The 26,185-nt window shown below is 38.7% G+C and overlaps 1 protein-coding gene across 2 annotated transcripts in view; it reads right to left on the reverse strand.

Annotated features, from left to right (window-relative positions):
- Positions 1-9,032: 9,032 nt before the first annotated feature.
- tlx2 (T cell leukemia homeobox 2) overlaps positions 9,033-26,185 on the reverse strand; it is a 71,641-nt gene continuing 54,488 nt past the window's right edge. Inside the window, exons 4-5 of one of the 2 annotated variants that reach the window (XM_062039806.1) lie at positions 9,738-9,918; positions 9,033-9,557 (exon numbers count right to left, since the gene is read on the reverse strand). In XM_062039806.1, the coding sequence (XP_061895790.1) occupies positions 9,546-9,557; positions 9,738-9,918 (193 nt within the window). In that variant the 3' untranslated portion in view covers positions 9,033-9,545. Of the gene's footprint in view, positions 9,558-9,701; positions 9,919-26,185 lie in introns of those variants that run through there. The other variant, XM_062039805.1, reaches the window with a different exon arrangement.

A 26,185-nucleotide genomic window follows, 5' to 3' on the forward strand; every position in this document is an offset into this window, starting at 1 on the left:
ACAAACCGGGAACCGGTTTTCGATTCCCGTCCCTACTCATTTGTGATCGGCTGAAGATCCGCCGATCTTTACCACGGTTGTGTATAACAAGCACAAGACTGCTCCAAATGAGCGCCCGTGGTGATGTAGTTGTGATGTGGCTACAGCGAGGAAGGCTCATTTACGAGCAAAGAAGCTGAATGAGGTGTTTACTGCACCTTCTAGATCGCTAATCTTTGTTATGACTTGGCTGGAAAAACATCTCCAACAGATAACGGGTGTTTACGGCTGCCCGATGTCTTGTTTTTGTCGTCGTCACCTTGACAACGACGCCGGGGCGCTAATTATGACAAACACCGCGGTAGTTTACAGTCCGCCCAGAGAATATGTTCTCAGCTCGGGCCGCCAAAGATGTTTCTCATTGTCGGTCGCCATGGCAACAGCAGTGAACAACCCCGCCGCAAACCCTTCGCCGGCCGCGGAGGACCGTCTGGAGGCTTCCAGCCGCGCGTCAACACGCCGTAAAACGATCCCTGTGTCACGTCGAGGTGAAGCGAGGGCACCAGGAAGTGGAAACGCAGGACATGGAGACGAAAACAGGGAACACGGAGTAAAGCAATTATGATCGCGCTGGAGTTCAGTGAGATAAATGAGGAGGACTTCATCCCAGCAAGAGAAAAAAAACACCCTCAGGAACTAATTAACCTCAGCAACTCTGGCACGGGGAAGATTACCATGCTTCTTTGCAGCTTGGAATTGTGGCGACGCTTCCTGCAGATGTCAGAATTTTGTTAGAAATGTTCCCAGCGCTTCGTAACAAAATGTAAAGAAGTTTACTGTCGGTGCAAAAAGTCAGCAATGAAAACGTTACATTAGCTTGCTGCTAAATCTCCCGCTAACAAGTTTTTTTTAATTGACGTTCGTTAGCGAGCAGATTTACGCAAAAATAAAAACATTTAACTAGAGATGTCCGATAAATGCTTTAAAATGTAATATCGGAAATTATCGGTATCGTTTTTTTTATTATGGGTATCGTTTTTATTTTATTTTTATTTTTTTTCTAATTTTTTAATTTTTATTAAATCCACAGAAAAAACACAAGATACACTTACAATTAGTACACCAACCCAAAAAACCTCCCTCCCCCATTCACACTCATTCACACAAAAGGGTTGTTTCTTTCTGTTATTAATATTCTGGTTCCTACATTATATATCAATATATATCAATACAGTCTGCAAGGGATACAGTCGTAAGCACACATGATTGTGCGTGCTGCTGGTCCACTAATAGTACTAACCTTTAACAGTTAATTTTACTCATTTTCATTAATTACTAGTTTCTATGTAACTGTTTTTATATTGTTTTACTTTCTTTTTTATTCAAGAAAATGTTTTTAATTTATTTATCTTATTTTATTTTTTGATTTTTAAAAAAAAAGGACCTTATCTTCACCATACCTGGTTGTCCAAATTAGGCTAATAATGTGTTAATTCCATGACTGTATATATCAGTATCAGTTGATATTGGTATCGGTTGACATCGGTATCGGTAATTAAGGGTTTGGTCAATATCGGAATATCGGATATCGGCAAAAAGCCATTATCGGACATCCCTACATTTAACAGATTTCTATAAAAAAGATGTTCATCCAGTACGTTACTTCAAGTTGCTCGTTACTAGTAGGGTTGTCCCAATACCATATTTTGGTACCGGTACCAACAGGTATTTTGATTAGGGGTGTAACGGTACGTGTATTTGTATTGTACCGTTTCGGTACGGGGGTTCCAGTTCGGTTCGGAGGTGTACCGAACGAGTTTCCACACGAACATATTAAGTAGCGTAACGCACGTTGTGTAAACAATGCACACCGAGGCACAACACACAGCATGCTAGCAGCTAACGGGCTACGATAAACTGACCATACGTCCTCTTTTCACCGGACATGTCCTCTTTTGCGGAGCTGTCAGGGCGGAGTTTCTTAAATGCCTCAAATGTCCGGTATTTTGAGTTAGGGTTGCGTGTATTTTCAATGTATGTTCAGGGTTAAGAAGGGGTTGAAAACAAAACAAATTGTGTGCGCAGCAGCATTCTTGAGGGAGGGGCAGAGACAGAGAGAACGAGAGAGTTATGATAAACGCGCATGCGTCGCCAGGCTATGCTTTTTATCCATAGATTTATCAGATTTAATTTTTTATTATCTATAGCAGGGGTGTCAAAAGTGGCCATGTGCGGCCCACAGCTAATGTTTTAAAGGCCCACGGCACATTCTAAAAATACTATTAAAATAAACAAAAACATAACAAAAGTGAATTAAAAAAGCTTAAAGGTTAAATGTAATTCAGAAAAAGTTGCAATGTTGACTAATAAAACAAAGCTGTTTTTTTTTTCTTTCAAACTGTCATTGCTCAAAACATAATATTGAATCAAAATCAATGTTATTATGAATTATTGACCTAACCAAGGTTCCCATTACTTCACATCAAATATTCCACTAAGAAAAATATTTTTGGTGGAAGGTTTTGCAAATTTGGTAGATAAATAACGAAAAAATGTATATTTTGTTGTTTTCTTACTGTACCGAAAATGAACCGAACCGTGACCTCTAAACCGAGGTACGTACCGAACCGAAATTTTTGTGTACCGTTACACCCCTAATTTTGATACTTTTCAAAATAAAGGGAAGCAGAAAAAAGTGTCATTATTGGCTTTATTTTAACATAAAATGTTATGATGCATTAAACACATGTTTCTTATTGCAATCAAATAATAATTGTGTCCTTAAATAAAATAGTGAACATACTAGACAACTTGTCTTTTATTAGTAAGTAAACAAACAAAGGCTCCTAATTTAGTCTGCTGACATATGCAGTAACATATTGTATCATTTGTCTACCTATTATGATGGATTATTAATCTACTTGTTCATTTACCGTATTTTCCGGACTACACTTAAATTAAGGTATTTTTCTCAAAACTCGACAGAGCGCCTTATAACCCTGTGTGCCTAATGTACGGAATAATTCTGGTTTTGCTTACCGACCTCAAAGCTATTTTATTTGGTACATGGTGTAATGATAAGTGTGACCAGTAGATGACAGTCAAACATAAGAGATACGTGTAGACTTCAATATGATTGGGGGACGGTGTGGTGCAGTTGGGATAGTGGCTGTGCCAGCAACCTGAGAGTTCCTGGTTCAATCCCCACCTTCTACCACCTAGTCACGTCCGTTATGTCCTTGAGCAAGACACTTCACCCTTGCTCCTGATGGGTCCTGGTTAGCACCTTGCATGGCAGCTCCCGCCATCAGTGTGTGAATGTGTGTGTGAATGGGTGAATGTGGAAATAGTGTCAAAGCGCTTTGAGTTCCTTAAAAAGATAGAAAGCGCTATACAAATATAACCCATAATGGCAAAATAACTCCAGTAAACAACATCAACACTTTGTATGTTCCATTGAAAATATAGAACATTACACACGGCGCTCAAAATCTATCAAAATGTTTTAGTACGACTTTGGTAAGCTATGAAGCCGCACCGCTTGGTGGATTGTACTGTGCTTCAACATAGGAGTATTATTATGGTGTGTGTATAAGGTAAGACATATTATCTGGCGTTTTGTTTCGCAATATTATGCAAAAGCAACTTTTCTTACCTTCTGGTACCTGCTGATCTGTATTTGGGATCTGCATAAATCCTGAAAAATTGCGTGCGTCCGCCTTTGTAGTCCGTGCCGACACCATAGTCGATAAGCTTCTTCTTTTTCTCTATCTTCTTGTTTGATTGATTGATTGAAACTTTTATTAGTAGATTGCACAGTGAAGTACATATTCCGTACAAAATGGTAACACCCGAATAAGGGGTCCACTTAAATTGATTCATGATACAGATATATACTATTTTCATAATACAGTCATCACACAAGATAATCATCAGAGTATATATATTGAATTATTTACATTATTTACAATCCGGGGTGTGGGATATGGAGGGAGGGAGTGGGGGGGGAATGTTTGGTTGGTATTAGGGCTGCAACTAACGATTAATTTGATAATCGATTAATCTGTCGATTATTACTTCGATTAATCGATTAATAATCGGATAAAAGAGACAAACTACATTTCTATCCTTTCCAGTATTTTATTGAAAAAAAACAGCATACTGGCACCATGTTGTGGACATTGGGGGTGCAGCATACACCAACAATAACACAGAAATTTAATTAATCAGAACTGAATCAGATATTGTACACGTTTCTGTTGTGAATAATAAAGGATTAATTTTAGGCTGCCTCTGAATAATAGCATGAAATATTCCAGCACCTTCATAACGTTTAGTTATACTAAAGCGTCACTCAAATCTAAATATATTTATATAGCTTTATCAGCCCGGCTACATTGATCCATTATGAAACCAACCTGAGATATTTCTGTCCGTTACGTTTATTTCGAAATTGGTAACCGTGCGTTTTCTCTCTCAAAACGGAGTCAAATGTGCCGGAGACACATTATCAGCCCCGCGTTGCAACAAAGGCATAACTTTAACGTTACTCACAAAAAAGCTGAACTCATGAATGCTTGTTGCCACTATGGACTTAAAAAGTTACGTACTGTGAGTTCTTCCCTTCATCCATGGCTCCAACATTTTTCTTCTTCAGGTGCTCCAGAAGCAATGTTGCACTTCCGTGCCATTTTGCAGGAAACGGTCTTCTTTGAAGTCTTTAAAGTGAAGTGTTCCCACACTTTTGACGACTTAGGTCGTACACTTTTCTCCATTGAAGCAATAACCTCAAGATGTTTCTCCGCTAAACTATCGGTAGTGTTTTCCTGCGCCATTTTTCGAATTTTTCCAGCAAAGGAGACGCCGTCGTCACGTGAGCTGCACATGACACATCATTGGCTAGCTTACGCCACCTCATGAGACATAGCCTCACCGCCGCCCTGGCGCTGTTTTGTACTGTTTTTGTACTTATTTTGATTATTGTTTCTCAGCTGTTTGTAAATGTTGCAGATTATAAATAAAGGTTTATAAAACAAAAAAAACCAACAAAAAAATAACCAAAAAAAAAAAAAAAAAAAGCCTCCGCGCATGCGCATAGCATAGTTCCAACGAATCGATGACTAAATTAATCGTCAACTATTTTGGTAATCGATTTTAATCGATTTAATCGATTAGTTGTTGCAGCCCTAGTTGGTATCAACACTTCGGTCATCAACAATTGCATCATCAGAGAAATGGACATTGGAACAGTGTAGGACTGACTTGGTAGGATATGTACAGCAAGTAGTGGACACAGAGAGAGAGATCAGAAAGTATAAGAAAAAGTGTCTACATTTGGTTATTTACATTTGATTATTTACAATCCAAAGAGGTATGATGAGGACGGGAGGGTGTTAGTTTAGGGTTGAAGTTGCCTGGAAGTGTTGTTTTAGTGCGGTTTTGAAGGAGGATAGAGATGCATTCCATATTGATGTGGCATAAAAAGAGAATGAGTTAAGACCTTTGTTAGATCGGAATCTGTTATGGGACATTCATCCTCCGCTGTTGCCATTTCTAATATAAAGTAGTGTAAAGTTCTTACTTATATTTGTCAGTAAACTCGCCATGAAAGCGCTAAAACATACCGGTGTAGTGAGTTTACATTATCACCCAAGGAACTTTAGTTATTAGAGAGTTCCGGTTGGACGGTTTTTCACGGGACTTGTGGTTTCCGGATGAGGAGATGCTGCTCCGTTATTGATTGAAGTAAAGTCTGAATGTCATTAAAACAGTTAGATCCATCTTTTGACACTTCTTCCACTCCCGTCCTTGCACGCTACACCGCTACAACAAAGATGACGGGGAGAAGACGCTGCCGAAGGTAAGCCACGTAAATAAGACCGCTCACAAAACGGCGCATCCTGAAGCAACTGTCAGAAAGCGACTTGAATGTGGAGCTCAGCAAACTACAAGGATCTGGCGAGAGTCAGGTTACCAAAAAGGTAGAATAATTTTATTTTTCCTATTTAAAAAGTAAAAAAAAAAAGTGTAGTTTTTTTTTCCTTTATCAATTTCCATTTATTAAAAGAAAATTAAACTTAATTATTTGAAAAATAATTGAAGAAAGAAGAAGAAGGAGGAAGATGTATGTATGTATGGATAGATGGATGGATGGTTAAAAAAAAAATTAAATGTATTATTTTTTTCTTTAACAATTTCCATTCATTAAAAGAAAATGTTATTTAATTATTGAAAAAATTCAAATTAAATATAAATAAAAAATCAAAACGTCAGATGTTGATATATTGCTCTGCGACACCAGAAAATAATGTTTTGTTTTTTGATTGTTTTTATTTATTTAGAAAATAAATACAAATTCCATTCATGAAAATAAAATAAAAGTCAGAATCAGAATAGTTTTATTGCCATTGTTTGAGAACGAGTTCACAAACTAGGAATTTTTCTTGGAAGTAATATTTAAGTTGAATATAGTTTTGGTCTTTGACACCAAAAAAGTAGAACATTTTGTTTATCCAAATTTTTTTTATTTTTAAAAAGTAAAAAAAAGAACCTTTTTTTTTTTAAATGTAATTATTCAAAAAAATTTAATTATACATTTAAAATCAAAACTTCAGATGTATTGCTCTTCGACACCAAAAAAGAACGCTTTGTTTTTCAATTTTCTTTTTTTGTATTTTAAAATTAAATAAAAATTCCATCCATGAAAATAAAAAGTAACATTTGTTAAGTTAAATATAAATTGAATATCAAAACGTTATTAGATAAAGTTTTTGCTGTCTGACACCAAAAAAGTGTAACACTTTGTTTTTCCATTTTTTTTAATTCAAAATGTAAAAAAAAAACTTTTCTTGTTTTTTTGTTTTTCAAATGCCATTCCTGAAAATAAAACAAAATTGTTATTTTTTGAAATTTAAAAATTGAAAATCTAAGAATTTTAGATGAAGTTTTTGCTCTTTAAAAACCAACAAAGTAACACTTTGTTTTTCCAATTCCATTTTCTGTATTTAAAAAGTAATGAATTTCCATTCATTGAAAGAACATTTGATTTAATTATTTAAATAATTTTTAATTAAATATCTATTGAAAATCAAAACGTCAGATGTCGATATTGCTCTTTGACACCAAGAAAAGAACACTTTGGTTTTCTTTGTTTTTTTTATTAAATTCAAATTTCATTAATTAAAATAAAACCAAAGTAATATTTGTTAAGTATATACATTGAATATCAAAACGTTTTACGATTTTTTTTTTTTTCATATTTTAAAAGTTAAAAAAACACCTTTTTTTAAAAAAAAAAAATTCAAATGCCATTAATGACAATAAAATAAATATTTGTTGAGTTGGATATAAATTGAAAACCAAACCGTTTTTCAGATGACGTTTTTGCTCTTTGAAACTAAAAAGTAGAACACTTAGTTTTTCCAATTTTCTTTTTAATATTTAAAAGCAAAAATGCAATTTTCTTTTTTATATTTAAAAATGGAAAAAAAGTATTTTCTTTTATATATTTAAAAAGTTTTAAAAAAAATGTTTTTTTAGTTTTTCAAGTGCCATTCATAAAAATAAAATTCATATTTGTTAATATTTGTTAGATTTGCAAATTTTCTTTTTTTGTATTTAAAAAGTAAAAAAAATATAATTTTATTTTTTACATTTAAAAAGGAAAAACTAAAGTATTTTCTTTTTTATATTTAAAAACGGGAAAAAAGGGTTTTCTTTATATATTTAAAGAGGAAAAAAAATGTTTTTTTGTTTTTCAAATGCCATTCATGAAAATAATTAATATTAGTTGAGTTCGATATGAACTGAAAATCAAACAGATTAAGTTTTTGCTCTCTGACACCAAAAAGTAGACCACTTAGTTTTTCCTATTTTATTTTTTGTAGTTAAAAAGTAAAAAAAAAAAAGAATTGTATTTTTTATATTTAAAAATTGAATTTATATATATATATATATACACTACCGTTCAAAAGTTTGGGGTCACCAAAACAATTTTGTGGAATAGCCTTCATTTCTAAGAACAAGAATAGACTGTCGAGTTTCAGATGAAAGTTCTCTTTTTCTGGCCATTTTGAGCGTTTAATTGACCCCACAAATGTGATGCTCCAGAAACTCAATCTGTTCAAAGGAAGGTCAGTTTTGTAGCTTCTGTAACAAGCTAAACTGTTTTCAGATGTGTGAACATGATTGCACAAGGGTTTTCTAATCATCAACTAGCCTTCTGAGCCAATGAGCAAACACATTGTACTATTAGAACACTGGAGTGATAGTTGCTGGAAATGGGCCTCTATACACCTATGTAGATATTGCACCAAAACCCAGACATTTGCAGCTAGAATAGTCATTTACCACATTAGCAATGTATAGAGTGTATTTCTTTAAAGTTAAGACTAGTTTAAAGTTATCTTCATTGAAAAGTACAGTGCTTTTCCTTCAAAAATAAGGCCATTTTAATGTGACCCCAAACTTTTGAACGGTAGTATATATATATATATATATATTTATATATATATATATATATATATATATATATATATATATATATATATGTATATATGTATATATACATTTATATATATATATATATGTATATATATATATATATATATATATATATATATATATGTATATATACATTTATATATATATATATATATGTATATATGCATATATATGTGTATATATATATATATATATACATTTATATATGTATGAATGTACAGTATATATATATATATATATATATATATATATATATATATATATATATATATATATATATATATATATATATATATATATATATATATATATATATATATTTATTTAAAAAGTAAAAAAAAAAACGTTTGTTTTTTTTCAAATGCCATTATGAAAATAAAATTCATATTTGTTGATATTTGTTAGTTTTTCCAATTTTTTTTTTGTATTTAAAAAGTAGAAACAAAACAAAACGCAATTTTCTTTTGTATAATCAAAAAGGGGAAACATTTATTTTCTTTTTTATATCTAAAAAGTAAAAAAAAACATTTTTTTTTTTTTCAAATGCCATTCATGAAAATAAAATTAATATTTGTTGAATTCGATATAAACTGAAAATCAAACAGATGAAGTTTTTGATTTCCGACACCAAAAAGTAGACCACTTAGTTTTTCCAATTTTAATTTTTTAAATTTAAAAAGTAAAAAAAAAAAAAATTTCCATCGCTAAAAATCAAACGATATTCAAAGAAACAGACGCCATGTTGTTATTGTGAGGATTGATCCCGGGATTGATGTGTGCAAGAAGCGTAAAAGACACAAAGAGGCCTTTGAAAAAGTCACAATATGATTTAATATAAAAGAGCCTTTAAGTGGACCGTCGTGTGGCACGGGCGATGACGTCATGGTCTTTGTGGCACTTCATGCAGTTATACCTTGTACAAAGTCAAAAGGGGAACCGGTTTTTGTGCAGAAAGTCTCTGCGTCCTCTCGAAGGTTCCAGACGTAAAAAGGGAAGGTGGGGGCGGGGGCGAGTCTTGACAGGTGGGCATGTACACGCGTGTCCGTTAGATAATCCTCCCTTCTTTAGACCGTCAGCTGAAGGGAAAGCGGAAAACGTGGTGTCAGGCAGGAAATGGACTCAGCACATATTTACACTCACAGCTCCTTGGTGGGGGGAAAAAAAAAGTGTCCATTCCCCTTTTATCTGGAAGATTGGATAAGCCACAATCGCGCTCACATTCACACCACAGTTGCCAGAGAGGTGACGGAGGTCACCTTATTGTCATCGGCCCAGGGCTGCAGGTTCTGCAGGGCGTAGAGCGAGGAGTTGTGCAGGCACAGAGGGTCCGGCTGGAGGGGCTGACTGAGGGTCTTCTGGAAGGCTTCCTGCTGGAGCTGCAGCATCAGCCGGTTGGCCTGCTGCCTCTCCGCCTCCCGCTCTTCCGCTGTCTGTCGCCTGGAACACACCACAACACACCTTTTCATGCCTTGTCTAAAGCGGTGGTCCCCAACCACCGGTACCGGTCCGTGACGCATTTGTTACCGGGCCGCACAGAAACATGAATTAATTTATAAACTACCGCATTTTTTCCAACTTAACTTTTGCCTGGCCCACTAAACACACCAATAAGCTTGTTTATAGATGTACAAACCCCGTTTCCATATGAGTTGGGAAATTGTGTTACATGTAAATATAAACGGAATACAATGATTTGCAAATCCTTTTCAACCCATATTCAATTGAATGCACTACAAAGAAATTTGATGTTCAAACTCATAAACTTTATTTTTTTTTTGCAAATAATAATTAACTTAGAATTTCATGGCTGCAACACGTGCCAAAGTAGTTGGGAAAGGGCATGTTCACCACTGTGTTACATGGCTTTTCCTTTTAACAACACTCAGTAAACGTTTGGGAACTGAGGAGACACATTTTTGAAGCTTCTCAGGTGGAATTCTTTCCCATTCTTGCTTGATGTACAGCTTAAATTGTTCAACAGTCCGTTGTGGTATTTTAGGCTTCATAATGCGCCACACATTTTCAATGGGAGACAGGTCTGGACTACAGGCAGGCCAGTCTAGTACCCGCACTCTTTTACTAAGAAGCCACGTTGATGTAACACGTGGCTTGGCATTGTCTTGCTGAAATAAGCAGGGGCGTCCATGGTAACGTTGCTTGGATGGCAACATTTGTTGCTCCAAAACCTGTATGTACCTTTCAGCATTAATGGCGCCTTCACAGATGTGTAAGTTACCCATGTCTTGGGCACTAATACACCCCCATACCATCACAGATGCTGGCTTTTCAACTTTACACTTATAACAATCCGGATGGTTCTTTTCCTCTTTGGTCCGGAGGACACGACGTTCACAGTTTCCAAAAACAATTTGAAATGTGGACTCTTCAGACCACAGAACACTTTTCCACTTTGTATCAGTCCATCTTAGATGAGCTCAGGCCCAGCGAAGCCGACGGCGTTTCTGGGTGTTGTTGATAAACGGTTTTCGCCTTGCATGGGAGAGTTTTAAAGGCCTACTGAAACCCACTACTACCGACCACGCAGTCTGATAGTTTATATATCAATGATGAAATCTTAACATTATAACACATGCCAATACGGCCGGATTAACTTATAAAGTGACATTTTAAATTTGCCGCTAAACTTCCGGTTCGAAACGCCTCTGAGGATGACGTATGCGCGTGACGTAACCCGGGGAACACGGATATGCCTTCCACATTGAAGCCAATACGAAAAAGCTCTGTTTTCATTTCATAATTCCACAGTATTCTGGACATCTGTGTTCGTGAATCTGTTGCAATCATGTTCATTGCATTATGGAGAAGGAAGCTGAGCAAGCAAAGAAGAAAGTTGTCGGTGCGAAATGGACGTATTTTTCGAACGTAGTCAGCAACAACAGTACACAGCCGGCGCTTCTTTGTTTACATTCCCGGAAGATGCAGTCAAGATGGAAGAACTCGGATAACAGAGACTCTAACCAGGAGGACTTTTGACTTCGGTACACAGACGCCTGTAGAGAACTGGGACAACACAGACTCTTACCAGGATTACTTTGATTTGGATGACAAAGACGCAGACGTGCTACTGTGAGTATGCAGCTTTGGCTTCTAAACATTTGATCGCTTGACCGTATGTGCGCAACTTTTTTTTGCGTATGTACGTAACTTTTTTAAAATATATAAGCTTTATGAACCTTGGGTTAGGTGAACGGTCTTTTGGGCTGAGTGATTGTGTGTGTTGATCAGGTGTTTGAATTGTATTGGCGTGTTCTATGGAGCTAGGAGCTAGCATAGGAGCTAGGAGCTAGCATAACAAACACGCAGGTGTTTTTATGCAGGATTAATTTGTGGCATATTAAATATAAGCCTGGTTGTGTTGTGGCTAATAGAGTATATATATGTCTTGTGTTTATTTACTGTTGTAGTCATTCCCAGCTGAATATCAGGTACCGTGAGTATGCAGCCTTGGCTGCCAAACATTTGATAGCTTGACCGTATGTGCGCGTCACGTACGTAACTTTTTAAAAATATATAAGCTTTATGAACCTTGGGTTAGGTGAACGGTCTTTTGGGCTGAGTGATTGTGTGTGTTGATCAGGTGTTTGAATTGTATTGGCGTGTTCTACGGAGCTAGGAGCTAGCAGAGGAGCTAGGAGCTAGCGTAACAAACACGCAGGTGTTTTTATGCAGGATTAATTTGTGGCATATTAAATATAAGCCTGGTTGTGTTGTGGCTAATAGAGTATATATATGTCTTGTGTTTATTTACTGTTGTAGTCATTCCCAGCTGAATATCAGGTACCGTGAGTATGCAGCCTTGGCTGCTAAACATTTGATAGCTTGACCGTATGTGCGCGTCACGTACGTAACTTTTTAAAAATATATAAGCTTTATGAACCTTGGGTTAGGTGAACGGTCTTTTGGGCTGAGTGATTGTGTGTGTTGATCAGGTGTTTGAATTGTATTGGCGTGTTCTATGGAGCTAGCAGAGGAGCTAGGAGCTAGCATAACAAACACGCAGGTGTTTTTATGCAGGATTAATTTGTGGCATATTAAATATAAGCCTGGTTGTGTTGTGGCTAATAGAGTATATATATGTCTTGTGTTTATTTACTGTTGTAGTCATTCCCAGCTGAATATCAGGTCACCCCCGGCTCTCACAGCATCTTCCCTATCTGAATAGCTTCAACTCCCCACTAGTCCTTCACTTGCACTTTACTCATCCACAAATCTTTCATCCTCGCTCAAATTAATGGGGAAATTGTCGCTTTCTCGGTCCGAATCTCTCTCACTTCATGCGGCCATCATTGTAAACAATAGGGAACTTTGCGTATATGTTCAACTGACTACGTCACGCTACTTCCGGTAGGGGCAAGCCTTTTTTTTATCAGATACCAAAAGTTGCAATCTTTATCGTCGTTGTTCTATACTAAATCCTTTCAGCAAAAATATGGCAATATCGCGAAATGATCAAGTATGACACATAGAATAGATCTGCTATCCCCGTTTAAATAAAAAAAATTCATTTCAGTAGGCCTTTAACTTGCACTTACAGATGTAGCGACCAACTGTAGTTACTGACAGTGGGTTTCTGAAGTGTTCCTGAGCCCATGTGGTGATATCCTTTACACACTGATGTCGCTTGTTGATGCGGTACAGCCTGAGGGATCGAAGGTCACAGGCTTAGCTGCTTACGTGCAGTAATTTGTCCAGATTCTCTGAACCCTTTGATGATATTACGGACCGTAGATGGTGAAATCCCTAAATTCCTTGCAATAGCTGGTTGAGAAAGGTTTTTCTTAAACTGTTCAACAATTTGCTCAAGCATTTGTTGACAAAGTGGAAAGTAGAAAAAAAAAATGTTTATCAGTTTGAACATGAAATATGTTGTCTTTGTAGCATATTCAACTGAATATGGGTTGAAAATGATTTGCAAATCATTGTATTCCATTTATATTTACATCTAACACAATTTCCCAACTCATATGGAAACGGGGTTTGTATATATAAACTCCTGATAGGAAGTTAATGGACATATAAAATGTTAATGTGCCAGATTGTAGCCAAAGGCTAATTTCCAGCTGCAGGGTCATTGAATATTGCAGGGGTTCTTAACCTTTTTGACCTCAGGACTAGAGATGACCGATAATGGCTTTTTTACCGATATTCCGATATTGTCCAACTCTTAATTACTGATTCCGATATCAACCGATACTGATATATACAGTCATGGAAATAACACATTATTATGCGATGAGGTGGCGACTTGTCCAGGGTGTACCCAGCCGTCCGCCCGAATGCAGCTGAGATAGGCTCCAGCACCCCCCACGACCCCAAAAGGGACAAGCGGTAGAAAATGGATGGATGGATGGATTATGCCTAATTTTGTTGTGATGCCCCGCTGGAGGCATTAAACAATGTAACTTTACCATGAATTGATTAACGTGAACCCGACTTAAACAAGTTAAAAAACTTATTGGGGTGTTACCATTTAGTGGTCAATTGTACGGAATATGTACTGTACTGTGCAATCTACCAATAAAAGTTTCAATCAATCAATCAAAAACAAGGTTTTCCAAAATAAGAGAACAACTTCAACTCCAGTTATGGAAACAAATGCCAACATGGCACTGCCATATTTAATATTGAAGTCACAAAGTGCATTATTTTTTTTAACATGCCTCAAAACAGCTTGGGATTTGGGACATGCTCTCCCTGAGATAATCCTGATACCCGCTACAACTATGGGAAATACTATACTTTGACTTTCACAAAGTGCATTATTATTATTTTTTTAAACGTGTGGGATATCATGTGCGATACAAGCAGTCCAACAGAGTGTTTACTTGTGTGTGATATCTTGTGCGATACAAGCAATCCAGGGGCGCGTTTACATGTGTGTGATATCTTGTGCGATACAAGCAGTCCTGCAGAGTGTTTACTTGTGTGTGATATCATGTGTGATACAAGTAGTCCTGCAACATGTTTACTTGTGTGTGATACAAGTAGTCCTGCAGTATGTTTACTTGTGTGTGTGATACGATGTGTGATACAAGCAGTCCTGCAGCATGTTTACTTGTGTGCGATATCATGTGCCATAGTGGCAGTCTCGCAGAGTGTTTATTTGTGTGTAATATCAAGTGCAATACAAGCACTCCTGCAGAGTGTTTACTAGTGTGATATCTTGTGCGATACAAGCAATCCAGGGGCGCGTTTACATGTGTGTGATATCTTGTGCGATACAAGCAGTCCTGCAGAGTGTTTACTTGTGTGTGATATCATGTGTGATACAAGTAGTCCTGCAACATGTTTACTTGTGTGTGATACAAGTAGTCCTGCAGTATGTTTACTTGTGTGTGTGATACGATGTGTGATACGAGCAGTCCTGCCGCATGTTTACTTGTGTGTGATATCATGTGCAATAGCAGCAGTCTTGCAGAGTGTTTATTTGTGTGTAATATCAAGTGCAATACAAGCACTCCTGCAGACTGTTTACTTGTGTGATATCTTGTGCGATACAAGCAATCCAGGGGCGCATTTACATGTGTGTGATATCATGTGCGATACAAGTAGTCCTGCAACATGTTTACTTGTGTGTGATATCATGTGTGATACAAGTAGTCCTGCAGTATGTTTACTTGTGTGTGTGATACGATGTGTGATACGATCAGTCCTGCCGCATGTTTACTTGTGTGTGATATCATGTGCAATAGCAGCAGTCTTGCAGAGTGTTTATTTGTGTGATATCTTGTGTGATACAAGCAATCCAGGGGCGCGTTTACATGTGTGTGATATCATGTGTGTTACAAGCAGTCCAGCAGCGTGTTTACATGTGTGCGATATAATGTGCTATACAAGAAATCCAGGGGCGTGATTACATGTGTGTGTCATATCTTGTGCAATACAACCAATCCAGGGGTGTGTTTACATGTTTGTGATATCATGTGCGTTACAAGCAGTCCAGCAGCGTGTTTACATGTGTGCGATACAAGCAATCCAGGGGCGTGTTTACATGTGTGTGGTATCATGTGCGATACAAGCAGTACGGCAGCGTGTTACATTTGTGTGATATTCATGTGCGATACAGGCAGTCCTGCAGCGTGTTTACTTGTGTGCGATACAAGTAGTGCTGCAGCGTGTTTACTTGTGTGTGATATCATGTGAGATACAGGCAGTCCTGCAGAGTGTTTACTTGTGTGCGATATCATGTGCGATACAAGCAGTCCTGCAGAGTGTTTACTTGTGTGCGATATCAGGGGCATGTTTACATGTGCGCGATATAATGTGCGATACAAGTAATCCAGAACCGTGATTACATGTGTGTGATATCATGTGCGATACAAGCAGTACGGCAGCGTGTTACATTTGTGTGATATTCATGTGCGATAGAAGCAGTCTGTGGCGTGTTTACTTGTGATATCATGTGTGATACAGGCAGTCCTGCAGCGTGTTTACTTGTGTGTGATACAAGCAGTCCTGCAGAGTGTTTACCTGTGTGTGATATCGTGTGCGATACAATCAATCCAGGGGCGCGTTTACATGTGTGTAAAATCATGTGCGATACAAGTAGTCCTGCAGAGTGTTTACTTGTGTGTGATATTTTGTGCGATACAAGCAACCTAGGGGCGCGTTTACATGTGTGCGATATAATGTGTAATACAAGCAATCCAGGGGCGTGAATGTATGTGTGTGTGATATCTTGTGCGATACAAGCAATCCAGGAGCGTGTTTACACGTTTGTGATATCATGTGTGTTACAAGCAGTCCAGCAGCGTGTTTACATGTGTGCGATATAATGTGCGATACTAGCAATCCAGGGGCGTGATTACATGTGTGTGTGATATCTTGTGTGATACAAGCAATCCAGGGGCGTGTTTACTTGTGTGTGATATCATTTGCGATACAGGCAGTCCTGCAGCATGTTTACATGTGTGCGATACAAGCAATCCAGGGGCGTATTTACATTTGTGTGATATCATGTGCGATACAGGCAGTCCTGCAGCGTGTTTACTTGTGTGTGATATCATGTGCGACACAGGCAGTCCTGCAGCGTGTTTACTTGTGTGCGATACAAGTAGTGCTGCAGCGTGTTTACTTGTGTGCGATATCATGTGCGATACAGGCAGTCCTGCAGAGTGTTTACTTGTGTGCGATATCATGTGCGACACAAGCAGTCCTGCAGAGTGTTTACTTGTGTGTGATATCTTGTGCGATACAAGCAATCCAGGGGCACGTTTACATGTGTGCGATATAATGTGCGTTACAAGTAATCCAGGGCCGTGATTACATGTGTGTGTGATATATTGTGCGATACAAGCAATCCAGGGGCGTGTTCACATGTTTCTGATATCATGTGCGTTTCAAACAGGCCAGCAGCGTGTTTACTTGTGTGCGATACAACCAATCCAGGGGCGTGTTTACATGTGTGTGATATCATGTGCGATACAAGCAGTACGGCAGCGTGTTTACGTGTGTGTGATATCATGTGCGACACAGGCAGTCCTGCAGCGTGTTTAATTGTGTGCAAAATCATGTGCGATACAAGCAGTCCTGCACAGAGTTTACATGAGTGTGATATCGTGTGTGATACAAGTAGTCTTGCAACGTGTTTACTTGTGTGTGATATCATGTGTGATACAAGTAGTCCTGCAACATGTTTACTTGTGTGTGATATCATGTGTGATACATGTAGTCCCGCAGTATGTTTACTTGTGTGTGATACGATGTGTGATACAAGCAGTCCTGCAGCATGTTTACTTGTGTGCGATATAATGTGCAATAGCAGCAGTCTTGCAGAGTGTTTACTTGTGTGTGATATCATGTGTGATACAAGTAGTCCTGCAACATGTTTACTTGTGTGTGATATCATGTGTGATACAAGTAGTCCTGCAGTATGTTTGCTTGTGTGTGTGATACGATGTGTGATACAAGCAGTCCTGCAGCATGTTTACTTGTGTGCAATATCATGTGCAATAGCGGCAGTCTTGCAGAGTGTTTATTTGTGTGTAATATCAAGTGCAATACAAGCACTCTTGCAGAGTGTTTACTTGTGTGATATCATGTGTGATTCAAGCAGTACTGCAGAGTGTTTACTTGTGTGTGATATCTTGTGCGATACAAGCAATCCAGGGGCGCGTTTAGATGTGTGCGATATAATGTGTGATACAAGTAATCCAGGGCCGTGATTACATGTGTGTGTGATATCTTGTGCGATACAAGCAATCCAGGGGCGTGTTCACATGTTTCTGATATCATGTGCGTTTCAAACAGTCCAGCAGCGTGTTTACTTGTGTGCGATACAACCAATCCAGGGGCGTGTTTACATCTGTGTGATATCATGTGCGATACAAGCAGTACGGCAGCGTGTTTACTTGTGTGTGATATCATGTGCGACACAGGCAGTCCTGCACAGTGTTTACATGTGTGTGATATCGTGTGTGATACAAGTAGTCTTGCAACATGTTTACTTGTGTGTGATATCATGTGTGATACAAGTAGTCCTGCAACATGTTTTCTTGTGTGTGATATCATGTGTGATACAAGTAGTCCTGCAGTATGTTTACTTGTGTGTGATACGATGTGTGATACAAGCAGTCCTGCAGCATGTTTACTTGTGTGCGATATAATGTGCAATAGCAGCAGTCTTGCAGAGTGTTTACTTGTGTGTGATATCATGTGTGATACAAGTAGTCCTGCAACATGTCTACTTGTGTGTGATATCATGTGTGATACAAGTAGTCCTGCAGTATGTTTGCTTGTGTGTGTGATACGATGTGTGATACAAGCAGTCCTGCAGCATGTTTACTTGTGTGCGATATCATGTGCAATAGCGGCAGTCTTGCAGAGTGTTTATTTGTGTGTAATATCAAGTGCAATACAAGCACTCTTGCAGAGTGTTTACTTGTGTGATATCATGTGTGATTCAAGCAGTACTGCAGAGTGTTTACTTGTGTGTGATATCTTGTGCGATACAAGCAATCCAGGGGCACGTTTAGATGTGTGCGATATAATGTGTGATACAAGTAATCCAGGGCCGTGATTACATGTGTGTGTGATATCTTGTGCGATACAAGCAATCCAGGGGCGTGTTCACATGTTTCTGATATCATGTGCGTTTCAAACAGTCCAGCAGCGTGTTTACTTGTGTGCGATACAACCAATCCAGGGGCGTGTTTACATCTGTGTGATATCATGTGCGATACAAGCAGTACGGCAGCGTGTTTACTTGTGTGTGATATCATGTGCGACACAGGCAGTCCTGCACAGTGTTTACATGTGTGTGATATCGTGTGTGATACAAGTAGTCTTGCAACATGTTTACTTGTGTGTGATATCATGTGTGATACAAGTAGTCCTGCAACATGTTTACTTGTGTGTGATATCATGTGCGACACAGGCAGTCCTGCACAGTGTTTACATGTGTGTGATATCGTGTGTGATACAAGTAGTCTTGCAACATGTTTACTTGTGTGTGATATCATGTGTGATACAAGTAGTCCTGCAACATGTTTACTTGTGTGTGATATCATGTGTGATACAAGTAGTCCTGCAGTATGTTTACTTGTGTGTGATACGATGTGTGATACAAGCAGTCCTGCAGCATGTTTACTTGTGTGCGATATAATGTGCAATAGCAACAGTCTTGCAGAGTGTTTACTTGTGTGTGATATCATGTGTGATACAAGTAGTCCTGCAACATGTTTACTTGTGTGTGATATCATGTGTGATACAAGTAGTGCTGCAGTATGTTTGCTTGTGTGTGTGATACGATGTGTGATACAAGCAGTCCTGCAGCATGTTTACTTGTGTGCGATATCATGTGCAATAGCGGCAGTCTTGCAGAGTGTTTATTTGTGTGTAATATCAAGTGCAATACAAGCACTCTTGCAGAGTGTTTACTTGTGTGATATCATGTGTGATTCAAGCAGTACTGCAGCGTGTTTACTTGTGTGTGATATCATGTGTGATACAAGCAGTCCCGCAGCGTGTTGACTTGAGCAAAGCTGAACAGTTAACATTTAAATGTCCCCCAATAAGCACACAGTTTCTTCTGTTTTACTAAAGTCATTTACAAAAGATACGCACGCCTGGCTATAGGCTACTAGAAGGTAGCAGCTACACAACAGCTAAGCACACGATAGCACATGAGCTAGACATAAGTAAAAATGTGTCCTTAAACACTTGTCAAAATAAACAAGTGTTGAATAATTATAGATGCATATTACGTTTTAAGACAGAACCATCTTAGAAAGTATCCAGTAACAAGCGTGTCTGCATCATTCAACTTACTGCATCATGTTAGAATGCCACCAAATAACTTAAAGACTGCACAAGTCCATTACGTACCATAATAAAGCAGTCTACTGTTGGGAGAGGAAGCTGCATTTACTTGCTCCCGTATTCTTCGCCGCCCGCGCCCGCCGCGTTGGCTTGAGGCGAGGTGGCAGCTGACAGCGCCGAGTGACAGGCGTTGGCGATGGAACGTGACTCAGAGGGCAGGTGGGAGGATGGGACTTATCACACGTGTTAACGGAGACGCACATCCTGTAAGTGGTGTCAGGCGTGACAAACATCTGCATTTATTTCCAGCGCCTGTTGAGTGAACCACGCACTTCAACCGCAAACTCTGCACATTGTTGTGCTTTTTCTTGAGACTTGTTTTAGAAGATGATAGTATTAGGGATGCAACGATAATTGATATTAATGATAAAACTTCAGTGGAACCTCGACTTTTTCTATTTACGAACTGTACAATGGAGCCAAAACGTGCCTCTTTGTACAAACACTTCATTCATTTTGTGTCCCGCCGGCAGCCATTTTGTGTCAAATTTGGAAAGGCGGAGTCCTCTTGGTCACATGATGCGCAGTGCAGTACACTACCAGTCACTTCTTAGCATTTTTTTTTTTTTGCCTTTTTACAAAACCCAAAAGCAGTGAAGTTGTCACGTTGTGTAAATGGTAAATAAAAACAGAATACAATGATTTGCAAATCCTTTTCAACTTATATTCAATTGAATAGACTGCAAAGACAAGATATTATATATTCACACTGAGAAACAAAATTTTGATTTGCAAATAACCATTAATTTAGAATTTAATGGCAGCAACACATTGCAAACAAGTTGTCACAGGGGCATTTTTACCACCGTGTTACATGGCCTTTCCTTTTAACAACACTCTGTAAACGTTTGGGAACTGAGGAGACACATTTTTGAAGCTTTTCAGGTGGAATTCTTTCCCATTCTTGCTTGATGTACAGCTTAAGCTGTTCAACAGTCTTTGTTGTGGTAATTTAAGCTTCATAATGCACCACACATTTTCAATGGGAGACAGGTCTGGACTACAGGCAGGCCAGTCTAGTATCCGCACTCTTTTACTATGAAGCCATGTTGATGTAACATATGGCTTGGCATTGTCTTGCTGAAATAAGCAGGGGCGTCCATGATAACGTTGCTTGGATGGCAACATATGTTGCTCCAAAACCTGTATGTACCTTCACAGATGTGTAAGTTAACCATGCCTTGGGCACTAATACACCCCATACCATCACAGATGCTGGCTTTTCAACTTTGCACCTATAACAATCCGGATGGTTCTTTTCCTCTTTGGTCCGGAGGGCACGACGTCCACAGTTTCCAAAAACAATTTGAATTGTGGACTCGTCAGACCATAGAACACTTTTCCACTTTGCATCAGTCCATCATAGATGAGCTCGGGTCCAGCGAAGCCAGCAGCATTTCTGGGTGTTGTTGATAAATGGCATTGGCTTTGCATAGAAGAGTTTTAACTTGCACTTACAGATGTAGCGACCAACTGTAGTTACTGACAGTGGTTTTCTGAAGTGTCCCTGAGCCAATGGGGTGATATCCTTTACACACTGATGTTGCTTTTTCATGCCCTACCGCCTGAGGGATTGAAGGTCACAGGCATTTGATGTTGGTTTTCAGCATTGCCGCTTACGTGTAGTGATTTCTCCGGATTTTCTGAACCTAATTTGAGTTATTATATTAGTTAGATATTAGTGTGTAAAAGTAGTTTTTGAGCACATTTAACAATACAAAAATGTTGGTCACGATCACCGTGAAATGTTCCTATCGATACATCCCTTTGTTGACATGGTTGTGTTGTGCTTCTTTAAACAGCAAACAAGTTGAGACGGAAGTCAACAGTGCCTCTGCTGGTTGTAGCCAAGTAGTGCAATCCAATTTTGGGGTTATAATAAATGATAAATGGGTTGTACTTGTATAGCGCTTTTCTACCTTCAAGGTACTCAAAGCGCTTTGACAGTATTTCCACATTCACCCATTCACACACACATTCCCACACTGATGGCGGGAGCTGCCATGCAATGCGCTAACCAGCAGCCATCAGGAGCAAGGGTGAAGTGTCTTGCCCAAGGACACAACGGACGTGACTAGGATGGTAGAAGGTGGGGATTGAACCCCAGTAACCAGCAACCCTCCGATTGCTGGGTTAATCAATTAATTAATTTTTCAAAAAGGGTGCACAAAAAAATCGATTCATCCCGATTCTAAAAACATTCATATTTTATTTATATATATATATATATATATATATATATATATATATATATATATATATATATATATATATATATATATATATATATATATATATATATATATATATATATATATATATGTATGTATATATATATATATATATATATATATATATATATATATATATATATATATATATATACACACTGTATGTATATATATACTGTATGTATATGTATATCTACATATGTATATGTAAATACATATATGTATATATATATATATATACACACTGTATGTATATATATACTGTATGTATATGTATATCTACATATGTATATGTAAATACATATATGTATATATATATATATATATATATATATATATATATATATATATATATATATATATATATATATGTATATATATATGTGTATATATATATGTGTATATATATATATATATATATATATATATATATATATATATATATATATATATATGTGTGTGTGTGTGTATATATAAATATATACAGTATATATTTATGTAAATATGTGTGTGTGTATATATCTGTGTATGTATATATACCTGTGTATGGGTATATATGTATGTATACAGACATATACAGTATAAACATATATATATATATATATATATATATATATATATATATATATATATATATATATATATATATATATATATATATATATATATATATATTAGAGATGTTCGATAATATCGGCCTGCCGATATTATCGGCCGATAAATGCTTTCAAATGTAATATCGAAAATTATTGGTATTATCAAATTATCAACCTCCCGATTTTCCCGGAAGACTCCCGAATTTCAGTGCCCCTCCCGAAAATCTCCCGGGGCAACCATTCTCCCGAATTTCTCCCGATTTCCACCCGGACAACAATATTGGGGGTGTGCCTTAAAGGCACTGCCTTTAGCGTCCTCTACAACCTGTCATCACGTACGCTTTTCCTCCATACAAACAGCGTGCCGGCCCAGTCACATAATATATGCGGCTTTTACACACATATAAGTGAATGCAAGGCATAATTGATCAACAGCCATACAGGTCACACTGAGGGTAGCCGTATAAACAACTTTAACACTGTTACAAATATGTGCCACACTGTGAACCCACACCAAACATCAATCAATCAATCAATCAATCAAAAATGACAAACACATTTCGGGAGAACATCCGCACCGTAACACCACATAAACACAACAGAACAAATACCCAGAACCCCTTGCAGCACTAACTCTTTCGGGACGCTACAATATACACACCCGCAAAAAAGCCATTATCGGACATCTATACATAATATATATTTTAGCAAATGATACATTGAAATAATCGGTTTGAATCGAGAATCGTGTTATATATGGCGATCGATCTTCAGGAATCTGAATCAGATGGAATGGTTAGGTGCCCAAAGATCACACTCCTATTAATCAGCTTAGTTGGTTCATATTTTGACAGTGAAAATCATTTTGTTAAAGTTAAAGTAGCAATGATTGTCACACACTCACGAGGTGTGGCGAAATTATTCTCTGCCTTTGACCCATCACCCTTGATCACCCCCTGGGAGGTGAGAGGAGCAGTGAGCAGCAGCGGTGGCCACGCCCGGGAATCCTTTTTGGTGATTTTGGCAGCTAATAACATGTCAAAAGTCACGAGACATCAACTCTTTCCAAGATGGCGCCAGTATGTGCTTTGGCCTGCCGTCTCTCGCTGTCAGCTCTGTTCGTTTTTGTGTTGTTTGCGTCTATTTTCGTCTCTGTCAGCTCACTGCTTGTGTATGACCGCCAAACACTGTTGGATCTTTGCCCCTCTCCCACTGATATGATCAACTTCGGCGTTGGTTTTTCGACGTCCCAGTCAGCTTTTTCACCTGGCCGGATTCCTGCCTCCCTTTCCCGCCTCCTGGCTTTTCTCCCCCGGCGGAAGCGTCTCCGGCGCCGCGGTAAACGTGGCGGCCAGCTGGTGAAAGTTAGGGCACTCCTGGCCTGGCTTCCCGTGGCTTCCCGAAGGAGGAATGGTGCGGTATCCGGTCTCCTCCTGCACCCACGCTCGCTGGATCCCATCGGTTCCTGGCTTGTTCCTATCGTTGGTTTGGAGGAAGAGGCTTGCCGCCGTCGCTCCTGCTGTCCCCGCCCCCGGAGGCGCGGGGTGGATTCCCGCCACCTGCGAGCTGTGTGTCGGGCCCCACCCGGATTAGCTGCGGCCTTGGACGTGCTGGCCCCCGCCAGGTTCGGTCTTGTGAACGCAAGATCGTTGACAAACAAAACTTTTATCCTGAAGGATTTCTTCACTTCCCGCGGACTGGACTTCCTCTGTGTGACGGAAACATGGCTGAGAGCCGGTGAGTCCGCCCCTCTTAATGCACTTCTGCCACTGAGTGTTCCTACTTTAATTCTCTGCGGTCGTCCAGCCGAAAAGGAGGAGGATTAGCAGTCGTTTTTAAAAATGACTTTAAATGCCGTCAGATCCGCCTGCAATCCTCCTTTTCAAGCTTCGAACTGTGCATGTTTGAACTGGGTCTTTCTGATGTCGTCCTGTGTGTCGTCGTCTATCGACCACCCAAGTACCACAAAGACTTTATAACTGACTTTTCTGAATTTCTGGCTGAAATCCTGCCCAAATATGACCGTGTCCTTATTGTGGGTGATTTTAAAGGCCTACTGAAATGAATTTTTTTTATTTAAACGGGAATAGCAGATCCATTCTATGTGTCATGCTTGATCATTTCGCGATATTGCCATATTTTTGCTGAAAGGATTTAGTAGAGAAAATTGACGATAAAGTTCGCAACTTTTGCTCGCTGATAAAAAAAGCCTTGCCTGTACCGGAAGTAGCGTGACGCCACAGGAGGTAATATTCCTCACAATTTTCCTTTGTTTACAATGGAGCGAGAGAGATTCGGAGCGACAAAGCAACGATTACCCCATTAATTTGAGCGAGGATGAAAGATTTGTAGATGAGGAACGTTACAGTGAAGGACTAGAGAGGCAGTGATGGATGTATCTTTTTTCGCTCTGACCGTAACTTAGGTAAAAGCTGGCTCATTGGATTCCACACTCTCTCCTTTTTCTATTGTGGATCACGGATTTGTATTTCAAACCACCTCGGATACTATATCCTCTTGAAAATGAGAGTCGAGCACGCGAAATGGACATTTAAAGTGACTTGTATCTCCACAACAATACATCGGTGACACACTTAGCTACTGAGCTAACGTGATAGCATCGTTCTCAAATGAAGATAGAAACAAAAGAAATAAACCCCTGACTGGAAGGATAGACAGAAGATCAACAATACTATTAAACCATGTACATGTAACTACACGGTTAAAAATTCTCAGCCTGGTAAGGCTTAACAATGCTGTTGCTAACGACGCTAAGGCTAATTTAGCAACTTAGCAACAGGACCTTACAGAACTATGATAAAAACATTAGCGCTCCACCTACGCCAGCCAGCCCTCATCTTCCCATCAACAGCCGTGCTCACCTGCTTTCCAGCGATCGACGGCGCGACAAAGGACTTCATCCGTGGGTTTGGCGGCAAGCATCGGCTAGGCGTAGTAAGTAGTCCTTGTTGTGTTGCTGTAAGTATTGTACTTAGCCGCCAATACACCGATCGATCCCACCTACAACGTTCTTCTTTGCAGCCTCCAATGTGCATTAAGCAAATTGCAAAAGATTCACCAACACAGATGTCCAGAATACTGTGGAATTTTGTCGAAGAAAACAAGAGGTTTTTATATCGGGTCAGATGGGGTCCAACCACTTCCGTGGATTTTGTGACGTCACGCGCATAAATCATATCCAAAGGAGTTTTTCAACCGGAAGTGTGGCGGGAATTTTAAAATTGCACTTTATAAGTTAACCCGGCCGTATTGGCATGTGTTTCAATGTTAAGATTTCATCATTGATATATAAACTATCAGACTGCGTGGTCAGTAGTAGTGGCTTTCAGTAGGCCTTTAATATTCACACCTGCTGTCCAGACGAGTCGCTTTCCAGGAGCTTCCTGAATGTAATTGACTCTTTTAACCTTGTACAATCTGTATGTGGTTCCACACATGAACGCGGGCATACACTTGATTTAGTGCTCTCGTATGGTTTGTGTGTTTTTAATTTGGACATTTGCGACGCTGTGTTCT

Source organism: Entelurus aequoreus, linkage group LG28, assembly GCF_033978785.1.
Source record: "Entelurus aequoreus isolate RoL-2023_Sb linkage group LG28, RoL_Eaeq_v1.1, whole genome shotgun sequence".
Classification (NCBI taxonomy): Eukaryota; Metazoa; Chordata; class Actinopteri; order Syngnathiformes; family Syngnathidae; genus Entelurus; species Entelurus aequoreus.